Source organism: Macrobrachium nipponense, chromosome 2, assembly GCF_015104395.2.
Source record: "Macrobrachium nipponense isolate FS-2020 chromosome 2, ASM1510439v2, whole genome shotgun sequence".
In the NCBI taxonomy this organism is placed as follows: Eukaryota; Metazoa; Arthropoda; class Malacostraca; order Decapoda; family Palaemonidae; genus Macrobrachium; species Macrobrachium nipponense.
In genome coordinates this window covers 61,167,236-61,180,390 of record NC_087201.1, presented here as the reverse complement: position 1 = coordinate 61,180,390, position 13,155 = coordinate 61,167,236, and the positions used below count along the sequence as shown (strand labels likewise).

Here is a 13,155-nt window from a genome sequence, read left to right as displayed (position 1 = left end):
AATTACACCTGTAACAAAGTAGGACCTTGCTCATCCTAATGTCTAATTGTGGTATTTAACCATGGTTATTGTTGTAATTACAATTGTTTTGTTTACGGTATCAAAAGTTTTATCACTAGTGGTTCACTTTAATAATCTACAGCTTTTTACCATTTTTACAGATTTTTGTTGACAGTATCCATAGTTTGCCAATAGTTGTGATGGCAATTAACTATTGACACAACTATCGACACTTCAAGTTTTAGCCTATCATTAAAAATCTTTGCAGGATTTTAATGTTACATGAATTACTTTTTCATAATATTTTTTAATAACCTTCTTATATTCAATTGCGATTCTTACCATTTTCCTCTTTGCTTGTCTCCAAGGGCTGTCTTAGGACCAAAGATTGAATCAAAATAATACACCATAGAAAGTCACAAAAACTAAGGAAATACCTGTATGAGCATGTACTACTTGTTCAAAACAATAGCAGCAGAGCGAGCAGGCTTTAAATGAGCTAGGGAACAGCGCCAATTAGTAGCGACTGACCGACACTTTTGTTTACAAAAGTCTTATGATTCATTGGGTCGGATTCATGTTTTTTTTTTTTTTTTTTTTTTTTTTTTTTTAAGCTCTTGGAAAATTTACTCAAATTTTTGCATTGAAATCCAATTATTTCGAGTTCTAGTATGATGGAGGACCGGGTCTCTACTGCACATGTACCATAAAAAAATTCTCTTATCTCAGCAAGTGAAATGGAAAGCTTATTTCTTTAAAATACTTTCATACAAAATTTGTAAATGCAGTTATGTTATAATTATTATTATTATTATTATTGTTATTGTTATTATTATTATTTGCAAATATTAATAAACATAGTACATGTACCATAAAATATTAATAAACATAACGGTTGCAGGGTTTCTCGAGGATTTGAAAATGTTATGTTTGCGTTCGCATGTCTGTGAAATACTTGAATATGATAATTAGTTAGGTTCTAATGAAAAATTCATGCCACTTGAATCACGTACGTACCAATCTGGCAGCCTGAGTACGCTCCCAGCTGCCGCCAATGCGGAATCTTACAAATATATTTCTGGTGATTAGATATTCATTTATCTATATATTCAACCCCCCCCCCCCCCCCCCACCCCATATACTCGCATTCCCAAGATTCGTGACTCCCTTATTTGTGGAGTTTTCTGTGAGGCCTATCTAAAAATTATACACGGGAGGACTCACTCATTTGCATAGTTTTCCGTCTATAAATATTCACAAATTAGTGTATTTTGATGTTATTTTTATGACTAATTACACTTTTATGATACAAAATGACTTACTAATTTTCTAATGTTAATATTCATTAATACTGTATTAAATGTTAATATTCATTAATACTGTATTAAGTTTAATAAGATTAAATGATATATAAATTAATAAAAAATCTCTCTCTCTCTCTCTCTCTCTCTCTCTCTCTCTCTCTCTCTCTCTCTCATATTACATATTCTCTATGTCTGAAATAATTCATAAGTAATTTCACTCTTGATGTTCAAATATATGATGTTGCCTATTCAATTTCTCTCTCTCTCTCTCTCTCTCTCTCTCTCTCTCTCTCTCTCTCTCTCTCTCTCTCTCTCTCTCTCTCTCTCTCTCTCTCTCTCAATTTAAGGTATGTTTAATGTAGGATGGTATGCATTCCCCGCACATACGGGAGGTTTACTGTAATGTTTTTCGGATCCAACAATAAACTGTAGGCCCCATTGCTAAGTAACCAATTGGTTCCTATCCATGTAAATAAAAATCTAATCTGTCGGGCCAGCCCTAGGAGAGCTGTTAATCACCTTAGTGGTTTGGTTAAATTAAGATATGCTTCGTAGGAAGACATCTTTAGTATTTTTCAGTAAAAGTGGTACATTTTGTTTTTGAACTTGAAGGTTTACATAAGTAACTTACCAAGTAATTACTTAGCTAACAGTTTCTAGTATTGACAACAAAAATTCGAAATTCGCAGTAGCGATTCTTTGGTTTTTTGGGGTTTTTCTGTGCCCCAAAAGAGTGGAGTTTTGCCTTTGGACAATAGATGAATTTCATGATCTACAGCTTTGCTCAGCCAACAAGTGGATGCGCCTGCTTGGAGAATTGGCATCAATAGAGCAGATTGTGTCGCTAGAGAGAGTCCACTTGAGAGTATTTTAGTTTTATCAGAGGATCAGCAGGGACAGGAAAAGTCAGCCCGATTTGTTTGTGTTCCCAGTAACACAGGGTATCAAGAGTCATCTGCTTTGGTGGAAGTCAGAAGGAAGACTACAGGAAGAAAAGTCTCTCCATCCTCAGAACCCCGACCAGAGTTTCTATGCCGACATGTCAGACTTAGGCTGGGGAGCTCTCTTCTAGAGCAAGGAAGTGTCGTGAATTTTGTCAAGAGGATAAAAAGGAGATGCATATACAGGCAGTCCCCGGCTTATGACGTTCCGAGGTTATGACGCTTTTCAATTATATTCTTCAGAAATTATTTCCAGGTTTACGTCGCATGTTCCAGGGTTATGGTGCTTACAACGCCAATCTGGCGGAAGAAATATGTCTCCAAAATGCAAAATAATCAATATTTGAAGTTTTTGTTTATGAAAAATGCAGTTTACATTGTTTTTAATACACCCAAAGCATTAAAAGTAAGGTTATCTTAGGATTTTTGACGAATTTCCGGCTTAAGACGATTTTCGACTTCGGGCGCATCTCTAGAACGGAACCCCCGTCGTAAGCCAGGGACTGCCTGTGCTACTGAATGTGAAGGAGCTGAGGGCTATTCACTGGGACTGAAGATGTTTGCATCAGAAGTGTACAACAAAGAGTTACTGGGAGTTTGGGGCACTTGGTATGTGGATATACTAGGATACCCACCAGTTCTTTTTAATGTTGGTACTGCACCCTGGGCAAGGACATTATTTTTTAGTCTTTGTAAGCATTTGATCGTAATCTTCATTTCAAGGCTCCCACTAAGGTAGCAGGCAACTTAGGGACAAACTGCACCACCTCTACCATGTAAGATGAGCGCCAACCAGAGGCAGTACTCTTACAAGGTAAGGAAAGAAGCATTGTCATTTTCTTAATAATGATTTGGGGTAGAATAGTTCATGTATCCCACCTCCTGTCTGTGTGGAATCAGCTATGTAATTACTTGGTAAGTTACTTACGTAAAAATGAAATTTTTTGATAAAATAAAATTTTACATATACTTAACAAGTAATTACAGAACGGGAGCCCTCCCTCCTCCCCGCACATGAATTTTAGGTCAAAAACAAATTGAAATACCTGATCGAATTTTAGCTGCCAATACTAGAAACTTTTGGCTGTGTAATTACTTGGTATGTATGTGTAAAAATTGATTTTTTCAATTTATTTATTTTTTATACACCAATGATCAAGTCTTTTTTGTGGGGTTTGTGTTTGGTTCAGCAGTTGTAGTTGTTTTGTAATTTGTAGGTACTTTGAAAATGTTTTGAATCTTTTAACATAAAGGTTTAGTTTTGAACCTTGTATATTCAGTTTTTATTTTGCAGTGAATTTGTAAATAATGAATTTTGTTGTATTCCTTTTTCAGGACAACACATACCCTGAGATCTTGAGATCTAATTTGGGTTCAGTGGTATTGCAGTTGAAAAAGTTGGGTATAGATGACCTTGTTCATTTTGATTTCATGGATCCACCTGCACCTGAGACATTAATGAGAGCTTTGGAGCTGCTGAATTATCTTGCTGCATTAGATGATGATGGTAAGAATATAATTTAGTTAAAAATTGAAATATTCAGTGTAGTATGAGTTAAGTAAAAATGTTCCATTAGTATAGAGAACAAAGACTTACAGTGGGTACATAAGGCTGCAACTGTGTGCAGTAGAAACATGGGCATTGCTAAGGAAGGTGGAGGTTTTGAAGAGGTGTGACCAGAGAAGCTCAAGAGTCATAGCTGGACAACTGTGGGAGAATAGTAAATGGCTGAGAAATTGGTGGAGTATTAAACAGAAAAGTGGATAGAAGTAGAAAGACCAATGTGATAGATAAAGACCTAGCCCTTCAGGCAGGAGGAACACATGAGAAAATAGAGAACTCAGATATTTGTTTAATCCTATAAAGGGAAAAGATTATATTATTATATTTATTAATTAGTGATGTTGGTGAATGAAGGAATTAGTGAGATATTGTCTTGCACAATGTAGAGAGGAAAATTTAGGGTGCACTGCTCTTTTACATTGTAGGATGAAATCCTTTGGTATGAAACTATCGCTGGGTATTATTTGCCCTTGTACTGAATAATCAGTACATTTATTTGGTTTACAGCACATTTGTAAATTGTTTGGGGTTGGTTTTGAAATCATGTTGTTTTGACCTTGGGTTTGTTATTTGTTAAAAGTTTAACCACACCAGCAAGCCAGAAATCTCAGCCTGCCCTCATAGATGGTGGTTTTAAGGGGAGAGAATAGATTTTGTTAGAAGTCAGATTAATTGAGTAATTTGAAATCAGTATTTTAAATTTCAATAAAAAAAAGGCTTTTGTTCCAATGCGGTATACTTCCCTCAAAGTCCTTGTATAGGAGATACCCGGATTTGTCAAATCCAGTACCGACCAGAAAAATCCAGTTATTCACAGTACCCCGCCAGGTCCATGCCCCGAGTGTCGAAGCTCACCAGATCCCTGACACCTCTCGCCAGTCTTTCCGTGGTCACTGGCGTGTTGACTTAACATGTCCAGCTTGTCATACATTGCTGGCCTGTTCATTTGTGTTTTCCATGTGTCCTTGTGTGTGTGGTCCTGTGTGGCTGGTTCTGTGACCTTTGGTCATGGTGGAGTCCTATCAGAGGCAATACCCTGGCGTCAGGGTTAAGGCGTGTAGGATTTTCCTTTTGCCTCTGAGGATCGACCCCTACTCTTTGTGTGTGAGATGTCGGGGTCGGTGTTGTTCGAAGGAGATCACATGTGGCGAGTGTGCTTTTTGGGGCAAGGTCCAATTGGCCTTGTCGACCACAAACGGGGAGAAGGCCAAGTTGCCCTCGAGGAAGACTTCTTTGTTGCCGTCAGCAGTAGGAGTGGGAGTAAGGAGCACATTGCTCGCCCTCTGTCGGCCGCCACGCTCCCGGGTTAGGCAGCGTTGCCATTGGATTTTTTGCCAGTCCCCTCTCCCAGGTGGGGGGCAAGGCATCTGTTTCTCCCTGCCAGGTAATACAGCCAGGTAATGAGGCCTTCCTTCAGAAGTGTTCATCCCGCCTCTGCTGTCTTCCGTCAATGGAGGTGCTTTCGGTGGCCGCACGCTCGGTGCTGAAGGAGTGCCCGTCCGATGCCCCCGGAGTTGCGGAGCAGAGTCCCCGCCAAGCCGCTCCCTCCGTTGCAGTCCCCACTCTAGACCGTCACCCCATGTATGCCGGGCAGGTCTCCCCGGGTGGGAGACTTCACCGTCCTTGGAGTATGCCTCCATCTATGCGCTGGAGCGCTCGGAGGACCCGCACTTTCAGGTCATTCCCACTCACGCAGGTGTCTTACATGGTCACTCAGCTCGCCAGGAGTGTGCTCCCCATTCAAAGAAACAGAGGATTCCTCATCATCCTCCTCCTTGTTGACCCCCTTGGAGTTGCCCGCACAAGAGGAAGCACAGATCCAGGAAGGAGTGATGCAGCAAGCAGAGGAGGACGCGCTCCTCCAGAGATGGCGACTCCCGTTCCCCCTTCATAGCCGGGGCCGCAGGGCTCGCAGTAGATCATCATCATCCTCTCCCCCGGACAGGTCGCACTCTAGGCACTTCCCTTCCCGTTCCAGGAGGTCTCCAAGGTCCCCCTCCCCAGGCTGGGTTGCTGCACCCATGGCCCGGGCAGATCCTGCCCCAGCCCACAGGGCCTGTGTGTCCTCTGCCTGGGCCGGGCAGGCTCCGTGTTCTCTCGAGGCCCCGTTGTCTGTCTGCTGTCCCTTGCCCTCGGTCAGGTGACTGAAGCCGATGCAGGTTCCTCCTTGACCCGCGTAGCAGTCGGTTCCTCTCTGCCTCCCACCCCCCCTTCTCTAAGGGTCACAGCGGGCGTATCCATCCCGGAGGAGGATCCCAAATTTACGGTCCTCACTCAGAGCCCCGTGGAGGGCTAGGGCTCCGAAGACAAAGGTTCCACCTTCAGGAGGGTCCTAACCCTTATTAGGGAGCTGAACCAGTTGGCAGTGCCAGCTCCTCCCCTGGATTTGAGCATGGTTCAGGCTGTCGACCTTCTGTTCGAGGAACACCAGGGGGAGGGTAAACTACCCCCCCCCCCCCCCCCCTTAGTCTGCCCCCAGGCTGCTAGCGTGGTCTACATCCTGGGTAAGGTGGATCCGTCCGTAGTGGGGCCTAAAGACTCCCTGCAGTCCCACAGCTCCTTCAAGCTTCTCACCTTCGCGAAACCGAGACAGAAGAGTTTATACGTTCCAGAGTGCCTGGGACTTGAGCTTAAGTCCGTAGAGGGTACCCTCGCCTCTCTCCCCCCGGGCCTCTCGGAGGAGAAGCTCCTGGCAAGTGCCGTCTCCTTTTTGCAGGTAGAGGCCATGGCCATGGCCATGGAGTCCGTGACCTTGGGCCGCCTCCTGGCTGGACCTTTGGTTGGGGGTGGTGGCGCGGTTCGCCATGAGCCGAAATTTGAAGGAGTCCGAGATGGCTCGTTTCAAAGAGCTGGTCCTCTCTGGGGAGAAGTCCTTAGGCTTCCTCTCCTCCCAGTTGGCCACTCAGTGAGCCAACTGGTTGCTATTGAAGCGGGATATTGTCTTGTCAAGGCTCTCCAGGGTCCTTCCTGAAACGGAATCCAAGGACCTTAGAAACGCACCCATGTCTGGGGACTCCCTCTTCCCGGATCAGTTGGTGGAGGCAGTCGGCCCAATGTAGGGTCCAGGATCCGGTGAGGCCCAGGCAGCAGCAAAGACACATAGTACCCTCCACTCCCAACCCCCTAGCCACCCCCTCTACGAGCTGGAGGTTCCTACGGGTGTAGCCCTCCTCCAGGGCCCCGTCCTCCTCCTTTAGACCAGGGCCCATGACTTCCCACAGGGGTAAGAACAGCCGCTTTGGCCCCAAGAGAAGATAGGAATCGAGGCCCCCTCCCCTGCTAGTCGCCCTAGGTGGGGGTTGCCTCTCAAATCATTGGTGGAACTGGGAGGATCACGGAGCCAATCTCTGGACTGTACAAGTGCTCAGGGACGGTTACTGGATCCCCTTTGTGGGCAACAAGCCTCCCCTGACGGGGGAGCCAGAAGACCAGCTCTTTCTACCCAGCAACCCCAAACACAGGGAGGCTTTGGGACAGGAGATTAAGAGTCATATTTGAGAAAGGAGCCCTCCAGCAAGGAACAGACTGCTCCCCCTGGTTCTTAAGTCGCCTCTTTCTGGTGGAGGAGGCTTAACATGTTCACCCTCAAAACACCCTTCAGGATGGAGACCCCAAGGTCAGTCCTAGCTGCCGTGAGGGAAGGAGACTTCCTGTTGTTCCTGGACCTGAAGGTACCAGTACACCCGTCCAGCAGGAAGTATCCTCTGTTTCGGTTTGTGGGCAGCCCCGCAGGTGTTCACAAGAGTGTTCTCCCTTGTGTTTTCTTGGGCCCACAGGAGATGTATTTGCCTCCAGAGGTACTTGGACAACTGGTTGCTCCCTTCTTCCTCAAGGGCAACATTAGAGCATCAAAGGGATGAGCTCCTGGCCTAGGGGTAGTCCTGAATTGGGAGAAGTCCCAGTTAGTTCCCACCACCAGGATGATCTACCTAGGGATGGAACTGAACACGGAGGTGGCCAGAGCATCCTTGTCGGAGGACAGGCTCCTCAACATGGAGAGGTGGCTCGGCCCTTCCTAGAACCCTCTTCCTGCCCAGCGAGGGAGGGAGTGGCAGAGGCTGCTGGGACACCCCTTCTCCGTGAAGAAACTGGTCCCCCAGGGCAGTAGGCTTCTGAAGGCCGTCCAGTGGAACCTGAAGGAGGGTTGGCTTCCAAAGAGGGATCCGCCTCAGAAGCTCGTGGCTCCCTCAGAGTCTACGAGGGAAGTCCTACGGATGGTGGCTAGACCGGGGAACTCCTTCAGGGGTGTGCCTCTGTCGAAAGTTCTCCCAGACCTGTTCACAGACGCTTCAAAGGAGGGTTGCCCACCTTCTATCAGAGATGAGGGAGGGGACCTGGATGGAGCTGGAGAGACTTCCACATAAGCTGGAGCTACTGGCAGTGCAGAAGGCCCTCTTAGCCTTTGAACCCCAGATCCATAGTAGTAGCGTACGTGAAGAAGCAAGGAGGCCTGAAGTCCCAGTTCCTGTGTGACCTGATGGAGGAGATCTTGGAGTGGACCTCGAGCGTTGGGTCGTCCCTGACGGCGAGGTTCATCCCCGGGAAGAACGTCATAGCAGACGGCCTCAGCAGAAAGGGTCAGGTAATCAGTTCGGAATGGTTCCTGCACCCCAAAGTGGTAGCAGAGCTGATAGGAAGGTGGGGGTCCCCCTCCCTTGACCTGTTTGCCACCAGTCTATACAACAAACTCCCAGTGTTCTGCTCCTCGGTACCCGATCTGGCAGCATTATGGGAGGATGCCTTTCAACACCCATGGGACGGCCTAGACCTCTGCGCATTCCCTCCGTTTGGTCTGATCAGGCAGGTCCTAAACAGTCTCAGGATATCTAGGGAGACGTCCATGACCCTGGTGGTCCTTCTGTGGCCGGACAGGGAGTGGTTCCCAGACCTTCGGGCCACGGTGGTTCAAGATCCATGGGAACTACCACGAAGGTGGAACCTCCCAAGGCAGCCCCACTTCGAGAGGTTCCACGAAGGCCTCCAAGCCCTGTGCCTTCATGGGAGGAGGTTGTCAAGCGACTGTTAGTCTGGAAAGGATTGTCTCGGAGGACTGTCTCCCATATATCGGGTTACCTACAAAAGTCATCGGCGGCAGTGTACCAGGCCAAATGGAAGACCGTGGACTGGTGTAAGGGAGGCCAAGGTTATCCACATAGCTGACCTCCTAGTCCACCTGCAGCTTGACAAGGGGCTCTCGGTGCCGGCTCTGAAGGGCGTGAGGGCCTCCTTGGGCCAGTCATCCGTCTGAAGGGCCTAGACCTGGGTGGCTCCAAAGACCTGGCCATGCTCCTTACGAGTTTCGAACAACAGTCCTTACCTGGGGCAGTCAAGGCGCCTCAGTGGGACGTCGCCAGGGTCCTGGTCTCGCTCAGAAAGCCTCCCTTCTAGCCCCTTAAGGTCGTTTTGGACAGGGACCTCACTCTCAAGATGGTGTTCCTCCTTGCCCTGGCCTCCTCCAAGCGGGCGGGGGAGCTACATGGCCTGTCATACGTAGTGGCACACTCCAGGGGGTGGAAGGAGCTCACCTTCCATTATGTCCCCACGGTTGTGGCCAAGACCCAGAACCCCTCAATCTGGGACGACAGGTTCGTAGAGTTCTCTATTCCGGCTCTCCAGGTGTCTGAGGACCCCAAAGATCTCTTGTGTCCGGTTCTGGCGGTGAGGAAATACTCAAGTAGGACAGCTCACCTCAGGCCGGGAATCAAGAACCTCTTTGTCACCACAGGCAGAGATAAGAAAGCGGTTTCCAAGAATACCATTTCTTATTGTTTAAGGGAGACAATCAGGAGGGCTTATGAGGGCGCTGGACTCCCTGTTCCGAAGAATGCTAATCGTCACGACATCAAGGGTATCAGGGCCTCCCACTCGTTCTCGAAGAATATAGCTGTCTCCCAAATCCTAAGGGTGGGCGTGTGGAGTAGACAGTCCACTTTCACAGTCCATTACCTGAAGGACTGCACAAGGAGGTCCCTCGACTCCTTCGAGATCGGCCCTGTGGTGGCGGGGCAGCACAGTATAACCCCTTCTCCCCCCGGGAGTAGGGTGAGCTGGGTAGGTGTGGATGTGGGTGTGAATGGCAGTTTCCTATGTGATATGATACCTGCTCCTTCCTTCTCCCCTAGCTAGCACCTTCCCCTTCCTTGCTATTGGGCCTTCGGACTAGGGGATGGCCCCAATGAGTATTCAAGGTAAGCCTTACAGATCACCTAACAGTTTTCAGTACAAAACATTGCCATACATGACTTGTTCCAGCTATTCCCAGAGCTTCGCCAGGTCCATCAGGGTCCCCTCTCGTGTTACAGCCTCGACATGTTCCAGGGTCTCTCCTCTCCTAGAAGTCTCCCTCCTCCTAAGGACTAAGTCTCTTATACAAGCAGTTCAAGGGAAGTATACCTCGCTGGAACAAATAACAGATTCTTAGTACTCATTTGTACTTTTCCTTGCTATACTTACCTTGAACTGCTTGACAACTAAGCCCTCCCTACCATCCCCACTTTCTTTAGGGTAGGAGACCAGGGTTTTTTTGGGCATACAAAGAAAGACTGGCAAGAGAGGTCAGGCAAGCTTCGACCCTCAGGGCATGGACCTGTCGGGGTAGGGCGAATAACTGGAATTTTCTGGTTGGTACCGGATTTGACAAATCTGGGTATCTCCTATACAAGCAGTTCAAGGTAAGTATAGCTAGGAAAAATACAAATTTCTAAGAATTTGTTATTTTGTGAAAGAAATTTAGTTGTGCACTAGTGCAAAATCAACTAAGAAAGACCTGCAATAAAATTTTGTTTTATTTATGCCGAAAAAATTTAACACTGCAGTGCAGTAATTAAATGGAGGATTTAAATGTACAGCAAAATTACAGTGGTGATCAGATTTTATAACAATCCCGCAACTTTTTTTTTTATATAAAATAAAACAGGAAAAGAACTTGATTGAAGAAGCACTTTCAAGGATAAAAATCCATTTATTTATTAGATATTCGTATTAGATTTTCACAAGATATTTAAGTATTGATTATGTGTAAGGTATAACATTAGGAGTATGTTGATGATTTGTAAAATTTTGTTGTGCCTGCACAAGGAAAGTGAGAAAGGCATGTAACTATAGAAAATAGATCCCTTAATAGGGGAGTCAGGCTTTAGAAAGAAATTTATTTGGGATGAATTTTACGCACTGTTAAAGATGGCTCATATCTCCAACCTGATAGGCGAGTCGGCATTCAAACAAAAGATTGAATGGCTGCCAGGCGATTATCTAGTACACCTGTTCTCAATGAAGTGTGTATCGAATTTTTTAACTTTTAAGAATTCTTCTTGCTGCCATTATGTGTAGGCACTTGTTGGTATTTCATGGGTGTTTGCTGCTATCACAGTACTGTAAATTTATTTTTAATTTAGTAATTTACCCAGTAATTATATAGCTAAAAGTTTCTACAATTGGGAGCTAGAATTTTGAAAATTCGCAAGTTGCGCTATTTCTAGCATCTAGGTGACAATCCCCTCCCACTTTTGTGGTCAGAGAGGAATAACTAGCAATAATGGCTTCAGTTTGTTTCTGCCAGTTGATCATTATACAATAAATGTTAGCTCCAGCTTAATTTTGGAATACATTCTGTCCGTGTTGTATTCTCATCATTTTGGTGAAGTATTCTGATTTTGTATTAACTTTCAGCACAATTTTGGACTTGACTTAGTATGTCAGACTCCAGTAGCTCCAGTATTAGGTATTGCAGTAAGGGCTGCAATACTCGTTAGACTAAGGAAATCATATGTTCACACATTATTTGTTCAGATTGTAGGGGACAAATTTGTTCAATAGACGTAAGGTGTGATGAATGTAAAGACTGGACTTGAAGACATTAAAATGGCATTTACATGAAGGTCTTAATGGATGATAGGAGTGCTTCAGAGCATCTGGTAGCTACTGTTGTTGGTGCGGTGTTAGTGGAGTGCCTGGTGACACCTGGTGCAAGTGCAATGTGTGAGGGTTTGGCTTCCTAGCCTGCCGATTCTCCTAGGCCAAGGTCAGTGACACACCCCTGCACGGAGGAGTCAAACTGGTAGCCTAAGGGAGATCGGTGGGGTCTGCCCATGGGTTACCACCCCCCTGTACTGAACCTGTTGCTAATAACCAGATTGCAGATAAACACCATTGGAAAGGTGTTTTCTTGGACATTCACCGACTTTCTTGGAGTTTTGGATGAGTTTTCACCCCAACATCAGTGGTGTTTTTCGGACGCTTCACACCAGTTGAAAAGGCGCACGAAGGATGTGTCCCGTTCTCCTGCATTGTGTAAGAGAACTAGAAATCCCCCAGTTAGTCCTCAGCCTTCCTGCAGTCATTGGGATAATCCAGAGCATTTTTCTTCAGGCTTTCCTGTCACAGGAAGTCAGGATATTTCTCTTAAGTGCCTGTTGTCTCATAAGCACTCTTCGTGGCACAGATATTTGTTGTCAGAGTACCCTCAGAATCCTGGAGCACATATGCGCCAGAGCACTCATCTACATCAGGTGTAGCCTCAAAGTATGATCTAGCAGTGTCTTGGTACCCATTAACACCTATTTGTTATCTAGTATCAGAATGGCTATCTTCATCAGAGTGCCCTCAAGCACCCATCTGCATCAGAAAACTCAGTCTGTATTGACCCTTTGACAAGAGTAGAGCTCCCGAGCACCAACCTTCGTTACATTGTGTGGAGTCGGAGAAAGACAATTCAGGCACTTAGCATACTGTGATAGCTCTTACAGTTGGTCATCTAGCTTCTTCAGCAGTTTGTGTTTATCACACATCCTACCTCCAGACAGTTTCTCCTGTAGGCATGCAGGAACCTCCTCCAGTGGATCCTATTCAGAGCAAGCTTGACAGTATTTTGAATTTGCTTAAGAAGGCTTCCACTGCTCCTGTTTCCTCATAGGAGGAAGGTGATGAGAGACTTCAAGATTCTCGTTCTATGGCGTATTCTTCCTTGCTGAAGTACCTTCTTTTCAATTTTCCAGGTTTCTTTTCTCCAGCGGCTCCTTCTGCACCTGCAGCTACTTTTCTTATGGAAGCACAGGTAGAGGATCTCTCCATGCTTCCTAACTTAGTGCTGTCTTCATTTTCCCAGAAGGCCCTGAAAGACAGCAACACATGGCTTTTGGAGAAGAGGGATCGGGGCAAAGCTGTCTTTTGCTTTCCTCCTACAAGACTGTCTAAGAAAAAGCACCAGTATTACATCACAGGAGAAGCTGCTCCTCTGGGAGTTTCTGCCTCCTCCCAGAGGGACTTCTCCGGACCAGTAAATTCCCAGAGATCTGCGTTTCATGCAGCTAAAGTGATGTTTAGCTATTCTTAGGATGGCTCACTGCTT

General features: G+C 46.1%; 2 protein-coding genes across 2 annotated transcripts in view; one reads left to right on the top strand and one right to left on the bottom strand.

The window, feature by feature from the left end:
• LOC135220637 (ATP-dependent RNA helicase DHX15 homolog) overlaps positions 1–3,784 on the top strand; it is a 64,761-nt gene extending 60,977 nt beyond the window's left edge. Inside the window, exon 7 of the mRNA XM_064257956.1 lies at positions 3,581–3,784. Within this exon, the coding sequence (XP_064114026.1) occupies positions 3,581–3,769 (189 nt within the window). The 3' untranslated portion in view covers positions 3,770–3,784. The remainder of the gene's footprint in view (positions 1–3,580) is intronic.
• LOC135221193 (putative pre-mRNA-splicing factor ATP-dependent RNA helicase PRP1) overlaps positions 1–13,155 on the bottom strand; it is a 171,045-nt gene that overhangs the window by 101,442 nt on the left and 56,448 nt on the right. The gene's annotated exons all lie outside the window — the stretch shown is intronic.